Below are 13,499 nucleotides of genomic sequence, written 5' to 3'. Positions count from 1 at the left end.
GGAACCTCTTAGAATATTGGAGTCGCCTCACGGAGCTCCCTTGCCGCCACCCTTGCCCCAGCCCGTTCTGCACACTGTAAAGGGAGGCTGTGAAAGTTAAGCCAAATTGCATCCCTTCTGTTCAGCTCCTCTAAGGCCAGCAAGGCTTCCCCGTCCCCTCTCCAACCTCATCTTCTGCTCTTCTCCACCTTGCTCCCCACACGTCAGCCACACTGGCCTCCCTTGCTGTTCCTTGAGTGTGCCAAACACATGCCCACCTCAGGGCCTTTGCACTTGCTATTGCCTCTCTCTGAAACACTCGCCCCCTAGATAACCACAGGACTTGCTCCTCATTCTCTAAGTCACAGATCAAATGTCACATGGTCAGTGAGGACTTCCCCAACTGTTGCATTTAAAAAAGCCCCCTCCTCGCCTGGGTGGCTCAGTCGGTTGAGCGTCTGGCTTCTGATCTCGCGGTTTGTGGGTTTGAGCCTCTGTGCTGGTGGCTAGCTCAGAGCCTGGAGCCTGTTTCGGATTCTGTGTCTCCCTCTCTCTCTGACTCTCCCCTGCTCACGCTCTCTCTCTCTCTCTCTCTCTCTCTCTCTCTCTCTCTCTCTCTCTCTCAAAAATAAATAAAATATTTTTAAAAATAAAATAATAAACCCCTCCTCACATCAGCAATTGGACTCTATCTGACACACTATATATTGTTTATTCTGTCTGTCTTCCGCTCCAGAACACAAGTTCCATCAGGGCAAGGGCCTTGCTCTGTTTGCTACCAAATGCTCATCACTTCATATAGCACCTGGCCCGTGGGAGGGCTTTGGTTAAGTACCGATGGGATAAACGAAGGAAGGGCTGTGCTTACACTGTGATTCTGAGGCACGAGGGTGTGGGTGCCGGAGCCATTCTGAGCCCAAAGACAGGGTGTCTGATGAGGGAGAAGGACTCCCCAAGGGGACACGGTGGTCACAAGGGTCGGTGGGCCTGCCAGACTCTGGCAGAAGAGAGAAGCCCCTTAGAGTCTCTGTGTCATTCCCCAAGGACAGGCTGGGTTTCCGGATGAAATGCACTCCCCAAAGTCTGAAGGACCCATGAGGACCACGTAGGAGGCAAAAGAATCCTACCGGGCCAGGATCCTAGAACCTCAAAGCCATAGGGCTCAGAGTTCATAGAAATAGAAGCTGAGGCCCACGAAACAAAGAGACTCACCCAGCACCCCATGAACCACAGAGGGCAACACAGGCCGGAGACCCTGAACCAGAACCCTAGGAAGACAGAAGAAGCAGGAGAGGCAGGTGAGGAGGGTCCAGCCCTGTGTCCCTGCCCTGCTGGGTGGCTTGGGACAAGTCACACAACCTCTCTGGGTCAGCTTCTCCAACGAGGAAGCCCTGTGGTCACGGGCCGCACATGCGCAATAGGGCTCTGGCCTCCTGCCCCTGCAAAGCCCCCCCACTGTGGAGCCGCCAGGCCTTCCTGTTTACTCGAGGCCCCTCTCGAGGCTGGGAGGCGGCAGCCTTGGCCTCCTCTGCTCCCCGCTTCCTTCCTCTCCCACTTCAGCGCCTCCGGCCAGGCCCTTGGGGCCCTTGAGGCCAAGACTTAGGGGCGCAGTCCAGAGGGGGGCATCTGAGGCCACCACGCCCACCCGTGGAGCGCTCTCTTTCCGAGACCCTGAGGGCTCTGGCTGGCCATAATGTTCCCTGCACTTTGGGACAAAGCTGCTGCCTAGAGCGTCCCTAGAGACATGAAGACTGTGACAGTGGGACTGTCTCCTGTCTGGGCCCAGTGCCGCGCCCACCTCCCAGCCCACAAGAGCAGATGAGCACTCGTGTTCCCTGACCCTAGAGACTCTCCCTCCCTCCTCCACCCCCAGGGTCCAGGCCTCGAGCACGTCCTCCCTGAGCTACTCAAAGTGCGGGTCATGGACCCGCTGCCCAGACCCGACCTGCTGGAGCAGAATCAGCTTTTTAACCAGACCCAGGAGAAGTGCGCACACACCAAGCCTGGGGGCACTGCAGTTCTGGCCCGCTGCCTGTGGTTGGGTTGTTTTCTCCAAATGTTTGTTTATTTATTTTGAGAGAGAGGATCCCAAGCAGGCTCTTCACCGTCAGCACAGAGCCCGACGCAGGACTTGATCTCATCAACCACGAGATCATGACCTGAGCCAAAATGAAGAAACGCTTAACCAACCAAGCCAGCCAGACACCCCCACCTCCCATCTTCTCCCCTACCCGGTTTTAAAGTCCTTGCTGCGCCTCATCCCTTAGGTGTTCTGGTGTCAGAGGCTGAGCCTGAATCTCTGATGCCTTTATAACTAAATTCCAGTTTACAAGAAATTTAGGGGCTGGAGGAACAAGCTGGACGACAGCAGCAGGAAGCAAAGGGCGGATCTGGAAGGAGTTTTCCGCTGGACAGCTGGCCCCCGCGCAGGCCAGCGTCGTCCCCTGGTTCACAGCTGGCCTGACAAATATCACGACCGAGTGCTGCATGTGGTCCTGGGTCAACCCTGATTTGAACAAAGATGCGTTTTGGGGACTGGGGCGAACTGCATGTGGCCTGATTACTATATATTATGACACGTGTCAACTTGGTGTTACTGAAACTCTGAGTTGTGGTGAGGTAGGAAGAAGTCCTTGTTCTTTGGAGTCATACTTTCGAGGTGGAATTTTTCTCATCGGAAATTTACTGTCGATGGGTTGTCAAAAGTAAAACAGTAATGAGGAAGTATGGGGAAATGATAACGATTTCTGTATGGTGGTGTTCACGGTTTTATTTCCTCCAATTTTCAGTTTGTTTGCAATTTTTCATTAATGGGGCGCCTGGGTGGCTCAGTCGGTTGAGCGTCCGACTTCAGCTCAGGTCATGATCTCATGGTTTATGAGATTGAACCCCGCAGCGGGCTCTGCGCTGACAGCCCGGAGCCCAGAGCCTGCTTCCGATTCTGCGTCTCCCTCTCTCTCTTTGCTCCTCCCCTGCTCATGCTCTTTCAAAAATAAACATTAAAAAACCAAAACAAACAGAAAAACCAAAAACCAGAAAAACAACCCTCTTTCTGAGCCTCCCGTTGTCCCTAGGGGAGAGACTAGATGCTTGGGTTGGCATTCAAGGCCCTGCAAATCTAGCCCCTCCAGACTTCTCTTGCTACTGCAACCCCCTCTCACCTGAATTCCCTTCAATAGGACTCTTGACTCTGCAGAGCTGTTCCCTCCACCTTTCCATGCCCTGCTCATGGTGATGTGAGCTCCTAGGGATCTTCGAGGCTGTACTACAGAACTCCACCTCAAGGAACCGGCTGCCACCAGGCCCACTCCCTGCCCCCACACTCATCTGCTGAAAACTGGTCTCTGTTTTGTGAGCTCGGGCCCCCTCCTGGTGCCGGGGGGTGGGGCACATCAAGCAGGTGGCGGCTCATGAGCTTTGCCTTGCTCACCTGGACGGTGCTCTGGAAAACTAAGTTGAACAGACAGGCACAAAGGAAGCCCTTAAAGGAAGGGTCTGTGGTTGCAAGGATTGGGGTGCCGGTTCCTGGAACTTTTACATTTCTGTGTTGTTGCTTTTCAAGTTGCTTTTTGTCTTAAGTGCATAATCGTTGGGGTCAGCTTGGAGTGGCGTCCAGCTGGAGCACACCTGACCTGATGATGCAGTGAATAGAAAACAACTAAAGATAATGACGCTGCTGCTGTCAGGTGAGCTCTCTGGCGCCTCAGCACGTTTGGCGTGTTTCCCCCACTCCTGCTCGAGCTCACACCGATCCGGGCAGCCCTGTGCTCGGTGTGTGCACGCGGAGTAGCCCGTAGGGACGGGCGTGCCCGCTGCTGGAGGTGGAGGGTCCCAGAGAGATGGAGGCTCCCCCGACCCCACCCCAGCTGGCACAGGGAACAGAGACCAGCAGCAGAGCCCTTCCCTCGTCCCCCACACCCCTGGACCAGAAGGCTCACCCCACATGACACCTGCCTTCTCCCACCTCCCCTGTGCTGGCGTCGGTGTTTTGTGTTACTCTTTCAATAGACTCACCTTTTATAACTTAAATATGTTTATTTTAAAGGAAAGTTTAAATAACTAATGTAGAAGGAAAACCAGCCGCACTTGCCATAAATAAAAGGGGGCACACCTTGGGCACCGTCAGCCCCCCCCCCCCCAGCATTTTGTCCCACCCAGGTGTGACTGCGGAAGGTTCTGGTGGCTCTAAAGGGACCAGCGAGGACCAGGACAGGTGTTAAGCACACGTGAGCACCAAGTCGAGCCTTCCTCGGTGATGAGGTCACAGAGTGAGAGAACAGAAAAGGGAAGATGCCCCCCCAGGGAGCCTGGGGCGCCCCCGCAGCAGCACCCAAGGCCTGCACATCCCCAAGGGGGCTCTGGGCTCGGCTCCCGCAGGCCCCAGTGACTGACAGGCTATGCCCTCATTCAGCGTGTTCTCATCCTAACCTTGGGAGGTGAGGGGTGCCGGGGGCATGGACTCTAGCTCAGATACGGAAATGGGCTCAGAAAGGGCAGCTTGTGACCTGGCCAGGAGGGTATGGAGGGGGGTCCATCGCGTCTCATCTCCTCGGGGTGGTACCACTGACCATCACTGCATCTCGATGCCCTTTTCAGACGCTCAGAGCTCCTTACACGTAGGAGGCCAGTTCATCGCCCACCCAGCCAGCTGACATGCACCGTCCCCGCTGCCCAGGAAGCTGCCCACCGCCCATGACCTCACTGCCTGAGGCCCCGGGGAGGTGGGGGGGTCAAGCATAGCGAACATGCTCAGAGACATGAGGGGTCAGAGGAACCCAGGCCTGCGCCCAGCTCTACCTGACCCCGGGTCCCTGAGAGCAAGGATCCTGCCTCCATCACCCCGGACCCCCCAGACCCAGCATGTCCCGCATGAGAAAGGGCCCTGGGTCTTCTTTCTCCTGATCCTAGGGGAGGGCAGCTGGCCGAGGAAGGCCGAGGGGCCTGAGGATGACCGGGAGGGTGAGGGGCTGCTGGAGGCCATATCACGTGGCTCAACTCCAGTGAAAGCAAAGAAAAAGGAATAAAACTGAATGTCCTTGGAAATTCCTTTAGTGCTTGGCTGTCCATGAAAACAGGATAAAGTGGCTTCCTCTGTCTGTGCTCCAGCCGGGCAGGGTGGAGGCGCTGAGCTCAGGCCAGGCCAGCCTCCAGTCAGCACAGGGGTGGGGTGGGCTCAGCTGGGGAGGGGGCTCCAGCGCTGCTACTTGAGGGCGTCCAGGTGGGTGCAGACTTGGGAGAAGACATTGTCCACGGAGCCTTCGGCATTGACCTGTGGGAAGACCGGGGGGAAGGCGGAGATGCTGGGAAGAGCCACTCGGGCTGCACTGGGACGGGGGGTGCTCACATCCCCCAGGGGTGTGGCCCGGCTCTCTGAGCCCAGCCGCCGAGGACAGCAGCCCATCACGGAACCAGTGGGGAAACCGAGGCCCGGAATGGAGGGCTGGCCCCAGGTCATGGGGATTTTGGCCAATGCAGGCAGACCTCCAGATTCCTGGGGCCGCCCGCAGCCTGCAGGGGGCGCACCTTGCGTACGATGCCACGTTTCTCGTAGAAGGCGATGACCGGTTCCGTGGCCTTGTAATAGGTCTCTAGCCGCTTCTTGATGGTCTCCTCATTGTCATCCACCCGCCCGCTGGTCTCTCCACGCTTCAGGAGCCGCTGGGTCATGGTCTCAGGGCCTGCGTCCACATACAGCAGCAGCGTGGGCTGTCCGATCTGCGGGTGGGGCGGTAGTCACAGAGGCCCCACTCCTGTCCCCTGGGGCCATCCCCTCCCCATCCTCCCACGTCTGAGACCTCACCTGAGACCCACTCAGACCACCAAACTCTTCCCCTGGGCAGCCTAAAGGACCTTCCTAAAACTACTCCTCTGCTCCAACCTCTCCCATAGCTCCCCAGTGCCCTCAGAGAAGGTGTCTCCCACTCCTTTGCTCTCCTTGCTTCAGTCACACCGATTCTCTGTAGTCTGGGCTCTCCAACCTCCTCCCAAGCCAGGCCTTCACTCATGTCAGGAATTCTCATCCTCAATACCAGGTACTTGCCTTCAGATTTGAGCTAAAACCTTATTCCTCTGGGGGCAGTCTGCCCAGAAGTGACCCCGCCTCCCACCATCCCCAGCTCTCTGGGGCACACTCTGTAGTCCACCCAGGTTATTTACTGATTGTCCCTCTCCCCTGCCAGTCCAGGAGCCCCTAAGGGCATCGAGGCATCTATCTGACACGGCAGGGCTGGACAAGGGCTTGACTGAGGGGTGATGGGCTGCTGAGGTCTCGGGGGTCCTGAACAATGTCACTGTCATTGGAATAAGCATTTCATCCACCTCGAAGGGCATGGAGGAAGGAGGCAGACCTGTCCTCCTTCGGTGAGGCCCTGATGCCCCCTGGTGTCCAGATCTGAGAAGTCTAACTGCCGAGACCCTCGGAGCCCATGGCACAAGGGCCTAGCTCACCGCCTCAGTGGCGCCCACGATAGCCCCAGGAAGGAAGCAGACTTTGAGTAATCTCATTTTCTAGATGTGGCCCTGAGGATCAGAGGTGACATCACACAGCTGGTAAGTGTGGGTCACGCCAGGACATGCTTTGAGGCTGCCTAGCACCTGACCACAGGGTCCATGGCCTCGTAGTCTGAAGGAAGCCCAGCCCACTTCCATTTCAAAGATAGGGCAACTGAGGCCCAGAGCAGGGAAGACACTTTCTTGAGGTCCTGCCAGCACTTGAAGGTCAGAAGATGCAATCTCCTCCCACTGGATGAGGCTCAAAGCTATGGAAGCTCAACGATGGCCCAGCCTCACAGCGGTGGGAAGTGGGGACAGGGGGTCTGGTCCTGCCCCAGCCTGTCGGGATGCCTGATCCTCCCAAGGTCAGGAAGGTATCCCTCTGCCAAGAAAACCTATCTGAACCTTTCCACCCCCTGCGCCTTGCCGACCTCTCCTTCCTTGGCACTTGGAGCCCTGTTTCCCCAGTATGATCTGTGACATAAGAGGCATGGGTGTGCATGTGTGTGCCCACGTGTGTGCCCACATGTACACCCCTGTGTATGAGTGAGCTGTGTGCACGTATGTAAATGTATGTGCATGCATGTGCATTGCCAGATATGTGTGCACGCACAGGCGCGTCTGTGTACCCGTGTGTACGTGCCTGGGGCCTGTGCTGTGTGTGTGCACGCACGTGTGCATGTGCTTGGGTGCCTAGGTGGGTTTGGTTGGTGTGCCCCCAGCCTGTGTTCCTGGTGGGCATCTGTTCAGGCAGCTCAGAGCCATCCTCAGGGCCCAGAGCCAGACTCCCCGCGGCCGGCGGAAGGAGACCAGACTCCGCTCCCTGGCACCAGAGGCTCTCATCGCCTCTCCCACGTCATCCTGGGTGCCCTGCCCCACGCCAGCCTGAGCCTCCCAGCCCTGTCCCTCTGACTCTTGCCCACAAGGTGCCAAGCCCCTCTTTTGAAGGGGCATGTTCTCTCTAATCGCCATCGCCATTCTGTTCCTTAAGGCAGCTGCCACCCATGTCCCCCCCATTTTGTAAATGGGGGGTCCCTCAGGGTCAGGGAGGCAGAATGATTGGCCTCAGCCCTGTTGAGTGGAACCTGACCTCAGGTTTGTGAGCACCCCAGCCTGGAATTCCTCCTCTTCTAGACTTTTCTTCTAAACTTCTAGATAGACTTCCAGAAAGTCTTCTCCAGTTTCCCTCCTTATCCCTCTCCCCACCCCAACCCCACAATCAGTGTCTCTCTCTCTCTCCACCCCAAACTCTGTGTGGCCATCACGGCAGCCTCTTTCTACCTGGCCCCCCCGCCCCGCCGCATCACAGCTCCCAAATGCACCCCCCGGGGGCACCTTACCCTCCGCTCGAACTCCTCTCCTTGCTGGACTTCCCGAGGGTACCCATCGATCAGGAAGCCTTTGGAAGTATCGACCTTGGCCACCATGGCATCGCGGAGCATGTCCAACACGGTCTCCTGGGGGCACAGGAAAAGATGGCGGGGTCACGAGTCCTTCCTCTTCCCCCTTCCTCTAGGCCTCCGCCCTAAGAAAGATGTTCCAGACCAGCGTCTTGCTCCAGGAAGCTTCCTTTGAATGTGAAGACTTGACTGGTAGAGCAAATCACTCATTCATCCAATCTCTCATTCACTCAGTAATACTGACTGAGCCCCCCCCCCAGCCCCCATCCAAGGCCCACACTGAACAAACAGGTCTCCCCCGAGAAGCCCGTGGTGTGGTGAGGCTGGTTCTTCAACTTCCAAACATGACGCAGGTTGAATGGGCAGAGAAGGAGTTACAACATTAGGGGGTCTGAGCTCAAGTCTGTGGAGCCGGGAGGGTCTGAAAGCTGAGGAGAGAACATTCTAGGCAGGAAGGAATATAATGAGTTTGATGGGACAGAAAGGCCAAGGCAGCTGGAGGGTGGACAGCAGCGGGGAGGGTGGGAGAGTGAGGCTGAAGGGGTCAGCAGGGCAGGGTCCTAGAGGCTCTGGGAGCTTCTAGAAGGAATTTTCTGCCAAGGGCCATGAGGACCGAAGCCAGGGAGTGTTTGGAGGCTGGGCAGGTCAAGGCAGAGTGTCATGGGTTCTGCTGGCAGGAACCCAGTCAGGGCTACCATCCCCCCACCCCTCCGGCCCACTCACCAGCGGCACCAGCTGCCCCTTCTCCATGATTTCCGACAGCATCTTGCCCCGGGCCGAGCCCGAGCTGACCTCGGCCCGCAGGAGGTCCCCGGTGGAGAGGTGGGTGTAGCCGTACTTCTGGACAATCTTCTCACACTGGGTGCCCTTCCCCGAGCCGGGCCCTCCTGCAAGTGCCCACCCGTTCAGAAGCCCCAGGAAATGGGGCCACCACAGGGGTAGGGTCACCCCGCAGAGCAGGGGCAGCGCCCAGGGAGCAGCCCCAGCCTAGGCTCCCACCAAGAGCCTCCCTGCTTGCCGCCTTACCCGCCTGCCTTGGACTCACCCACCACGAAGATGATCTTGGTTTTCTTCAGCTTCTCTGTGGGGGAGGCAAGGGGAGCAGAGTTCAGTCACTTGCTTGGCAAATAAGGACCCTGGAGTCACAGGCCAGGGCCGAGCCCTAGGCCCAGGGACAGAGATCATGCTCCTGCCCAGAGTGAGCCATGACTGGGGGTGGGGGGAGCAGACCTCAGAAGTCACAGAGGAGGGGGTGTTTCCAGGCAAAAGGACCAGCGGAGGTAAAGGCCTGGAGGCTGAGGCAGCTCTGAGGGGCTCAGATGCCAACCCTGGCGGCCCCTCCCTGTGGGCGGCCTGGGCAGCAGCGGGTCACCTCTGGCCTTAGAGTCTTCCACGTTGCGGAGGTTTCTCGAGCAGCAGCTCCCCATGGTCCCGTTCTGCTGTGTCTTCTACCCTTCCCCTCTCAGACCCTGGGCCTGCCCATCGCCCGCCTTCCCTGGGCGGTACTAACCAGAGTCGGCAACCACAACATACGTTGCCCCGGTGACAGTTGCCAGGGACGACCACTGCGGTGGGCACATAGAACCCTTGCCCAGAGAGGGAGGCACGCTGAACCTCCCCCCTCGGCCTCGCCAGCCCTTAGAACTCAGCCAGACCACAGCCTCGCCAGACGGAGGGAAACTGAGGCCTGCTCCAGGGCTGCCAGACCCAGGACTGGAAGCCGGACCCTCCTCCCAGGCTGCCCGGCCTTCCCCTCATTTCAGGGGAGAAGGTCCTCACCATGTAACCTTAGGAAAGGAGTCCCCACCCTCCTCTGGCTCTGTGTCCCTGCTGGGGAAGGCCTGGCGGCTCCCAGGGGCCCTGTGGCCCTGAGGCTGGAAACCCCGTGGAGGGGTCTGAAGAACACCTTCTCCAGTGGGCTCCCATCAACCGCCTGCCATGTGCCGGCTGCCACCTGGAGGTGGGGGGGGCCACGGCCCAGTGGCAGCTGGTGTTCGGAGCCCACGGGGTGGCAGGGCGACGGCCAGCCCGGGTAGCAGCAGCAGGCTCCTTTAAGAGCCGCCCAGGCTGAGGCACATCGCCAGTGATGGGGTGGTAAGGCTGCCAGGGGGCGGGCCGGCCAGTCTCCCTGCTGGCCCCAAGTCACCCTCCAGGTCCCAGCCCATAGCAGCCAGGAGGGCCCCAGGCATCCTCAAGACCCACCCCCTGTGAACAACGGGGAAACTGAGTCCCACGGAGGCCTTGGATGCTGTCTTGTCCGTTTTAGGCTTGGCATTTGCACACTTGGGGCCTCTCCCCAGGGCTAGCCTCCCCTTGCCAGCGCCCACCCTTTCTAGAAAGAGGCAGGGATTCAGCTCTATAAATACCAGTGTAGGAGGTGAGCTGTGGGGCCCTCAGGAGCCTCAAGGAGGCCTCGTCGCTTCTAAAATTAATCCCAGAGCTGGCATATCCCGTGAGTGCCTGAGGAGGATGCCGGAGGCTCCCAGCCAGGCCCCTCTGGCAGCCTTAGAACCCCCTCCAGCCCTTCCCAGAACGTCTCCTGAAAGCGCACCCCCTTAACAGATAGGCACACTGAGGCCCAGGCAGCGAGCAGGAAAGAAGAGCCCAGTACCTTCCATCCTGCCGAGGTCCGGGGAGCCGAGTCAGCACTCTGCAAGACAAGGACACAGGTGGGGTGGGTGAGGGGGACTCTCCTCCCCCACCTCTGCCCCCCGTCCAGCCACACGGTGTGCGCCAGGCCCTGATGCCCCCAGCGGTGCAGGGCAGGGGAGGCCCCAGGTGACCTTGGGAAAGTCACCTTTCCTTGGTGTGTTTTCACCGCCCCGCCTGTTACGAAAGGGCGAAAGGGCGAAAGGGCGGCAGCCCCCTCCCATCCACCTTTTCCAGATGGAGGAGCCAGGGGGTGAGGGCAGTGCTGAGGGACGGAACCAGTGACACCAGCAACTGCCGGGCGGGCTGCTCCCTTTGCCAGTCCCAGAACGCAGCGTTGGCCCAGCACCTTGGTGATGCTCCCTGGGGGGGGGGGGCAGGGGGAGGGACTTGAGCTGCAAGCAATCCGTCCCACCCAGGGTGGGGTTTGGACAAGGATGCTCAGAGGGACACGGAGGTCCGGAGGTCCGAGGAGGGGAAGCGGTAGGAGCTGCTCATGGGGACACAGCCCTGTACAGCTGTCAGGGGGGTCCCCCGGCTCTCACCTCCCTAATGGCCCTTGGCCCCTCACCCCCTTGAGGATCGCATCCCACAGCCTGCCTTCCGCTCGGCATGTGAGTCCACCCCAATCCCTCCGGGGACCCTGCTCTGCTTCCACCTCCCCTTCCACAGACAGTTACTACCGGCACACCTCTGGCCTCCATTTCCCCGCCCCCCCACAGGCCCTCCCCAAGGCCATCAGCAACCATCACAGCCACGCTTTCCTGGCCTTGACCTTTGACGCCCGACACAGCATTCCTCCGGCCTGGCTTGCCCGAAACCCCAGGCCCCTTTCACTGTTGGCTTCGGGTGCCCAGGACCCCTGTCTCTGCCCAGCCAGCCCCGGCTTCCCTCCCTGGCCACATAAGTCTACAGCCTCTGGACAGGCCCTGAGTCCCCACCAACCATCCCACGTCCTCGGCTCCGTGCCCTATTGCCCAGCCAGAGGCCCCGTCTTCTCCACAGCCTACTTCCACCCCGCACACCCACATCCCAACTCTCCCGAATCTCTCACCAGTCTGTGTCCTCACCACCACTCCCCTGTTCCAAGCAGGGCACTGGCCACTGCCCAGCCTCCCATGGGTCTCCCGACGTCTATACCCCACTGGGCGGTCTGCAGGATTTTCCGTGATAAGCCTCAGACCACATTGCTCAGCTGCTAAAGACCCTTCCACACGCGGCCCACTTGGCTCCCAAGATAAAGCCTGGCCCTAACATGGCTGACAGGGCCCAGTAACGTGGCCCCCTACCCCCACCCCCGCAGCCTTCACAGCCTCCACCTGAACTGCTTGGAGCGCCCTCACCCACCTCCAGGCCCCAGCCACTGTTACACCGGATGCCTGGAGGCCTCTCCCCAGGTGCTACTGTTTAGGACTCAGTTCAGGTGTCTCCTCCTCCAGGAAGTCTTCCTGGACCCTTTCCCCCACGCCCACACTGGCAGGTGCCTCCTTTGAACGCCCCAGCTTCGTACATGCCACACAGTGTCGGACCTCTCTGTTGAACTGCAGACGTCTGGAAGGGGCCTGGCCCCAGGCTGAGCAGAGGGCTGGGGGCCTCACTCTGCCTCACAGCTGTCTTGGAAGGGATTTGAGGCTTGGAGAGGAGAGACTTGCTCCAGAGCCTGGCTGGGGTCAAACTCAGGGCTGCATTTTCTGCTGCTTTAGGCCTGGCACCCAGTAGGTCTTTCAGCAGCTTTACTGGCCGTCCCACTGCTCATGGGCCATGAATTATAGCCTTTTTCCTGCTGAGTGTGCTTAGGGAAGGGCAGGCGCTGCCAGTGCCCCGCAGCAGCTGGCAAGGGAGGAGGAGGGTCCCCAGGCCAGGGAGAGCCCGCAATGACCCTGAGGAGTGGCCTCTAACCCACCTTGCCCTGCCTCTTCCCAGTAACCTAAGCCCCTCTGTCCGACTAGCACCTGCCACTTCCTTGGTCCAAAATAACTTGAGTCGTGAGGAGGCCTCACAGAGGCCAGGGGTCCAGGACGGAGTTGGGTTACAGGCTCAGGACCCAGACCTTATAAGGCCCCCGATCCAGGCTGCGGCAACTCCTCTCATGACTGGGTGGTCTGCCGAGGGGTCTGGGGGACAGAGGCCCAGAGGGGCAGGGACCTAAGGGGGCTCATCACTCAGCTGTGTGACCTTGGGCAGCTGGAGTCCCCTCTCTGGGCCTGTACCCCCCAGGCCCTGTCCCGCTCCTGCTGGAGAGTTCTAAGTGGATATCTGAGTAGCGCTCAGAAAAGGGGGCCTTAGGGCTCCCGTAGAGCTCTCACCAATCACCCAGGGGGCTTCCCGACCCCCCAGTGCTCCAAATGACATGGCAGGATAGCTCCTCCAGTCACAAAGTCTGCCCCTGCCAGGCCCTCCGGGGCAGGGAGTCAGGGCCCAGCCTCCTTCCCTGGGCCCCAGCAGAGACGTGCCAAGGGCAGGGACCTGGAGCTCCAGCCCCAGGAGTGCCAGCCGGGACAAAGGGGCGACTGTCTGGGAGGCTAGGAGGGACTGCCATGCACATCCCCCGACACGGGCACACACACAGGGTGGCACGAACACCCAGAGCAGAGCCTGGGAGGAACAGACAGGCAAACACACACACGGCTCGTAACCATGGATACACACACACACACACACACACACACACACACACACACACACACGGTCACAGGAGCCCCAAGGATGCCCAGACGCAGACTGGTGCCCCTGGGCGCGCGCACACGGCTCCCCCACTCCCCACAGAGGAGCCCCCCGCTCGCCGACATGCACACGAGCACACACTGACCTGGGGCCTGAGGGAGGGGTGCGGCGGGCGCTGGGGCCAGTGGTGCCCTGCCCGTCCTCGCCAGCCGCCTGCAAAGGCGACTATTTATAAGGCTGTCAGCAGCGCACAGCATGCCGGGAGCCAGCGCTCCGTGAGGGCAGGGAGGGAGGGGAGGAGGGAAGGAGAGAGGA

The 13,499-nt window shown here is 59.6% G+C and overlaps 1 protein-coding gene across 2 annotated transcripts; it reads right to left on the bottom strand.

The window, feature by feature from the left end:
• Window positions 1-5,010: 5,010 nt before the first annotated feature.
• Window positions 5,011-13,432, bottom strand: AK1 (adenylate kinase 1). 2 transcript variants are annotated; one of them, XM_029920875.1, is made up of 7 exons: window positions 13,330-13,432; window positions 10,483-10,521; window positions 8,917-8,952; window positions 8,595-8,758; window positions 7,812-7,928; window positions 5,503-5,694; window positions 5,011-5,248 (listed from the first exon to the last, which is right to left on the bottom strand). In XM_029920875.1, the coding sequence occupies exons 2-7, from the start codon at window positions 10,487-10,489 to the stop codon at window positions 5,180-5,182; spliced, it is 585 nt and encodes a 194-aa protein (XP_029776735.1). In that variant the 5' UTR covers window positions 10,490-10,521; window positions 13,330-13,432; the 3' UTR covers window positions 5,011-5,179. The 2 variants fall into 2 exon arrangements, with proteins under 2 accessions (XP_029776735.1, XP_029776734.1); XM_029920874.1 differs by lacking the exons at window positions 10,483-10,521; window positions 13,330-13,432 and adding an exon at window positions 9,244-9,391.
• Between the last annotated feature and the right edge of the window lie 67 nt (window positions 13,433-13,499).

Source organism: Suricata suricatta, chromosome 13 (assembly GCF_006229205.1).
Source record: "Suricata suricatta isolate VVHF042 chromosome 13, meerkat_22Aug2017_6uvM2_HiC, whole genome shotgun sequence".
NCBI classification, from domain to species: domain Eukaryota; kingdom Metazoa; phylum Chordata; class Mammalia; order Carnivora; family Herpestidae; genus Suricata; species Suricata suricatta.
The sequence above is the reverse complement of the archived record's forward strand: the minus strand, read 5'-3'. Positions and strand labels throughout refer to the sequence as shown.

Excerpts from the sequence above, each read along its gene's own strand:
- AK1 (XM_029920874.1), bottom strand. The coding sequence starts at position 9,298 with ATGGGGAGCTGCTGCTCGAGAAACCTCCGCAACGTGGAAGACTCTAAG. Across the intron at positions 8,953-9,243 it reads GGAAGACTCTAAGGCCAGAG|AGAAGCTGAAGAAAACCAAG; the intron begins GTGACCCGCTGC and ends CCTCCCCCACAG. Across the intron at positions 8,759-8,916 it reads CAAGATCATCTTCGTGGTGG|GAGGGCCCGGCTCGGGGAAG; the intron begins GTGAGTCCAAGG and ends GGGCACTTGCAG.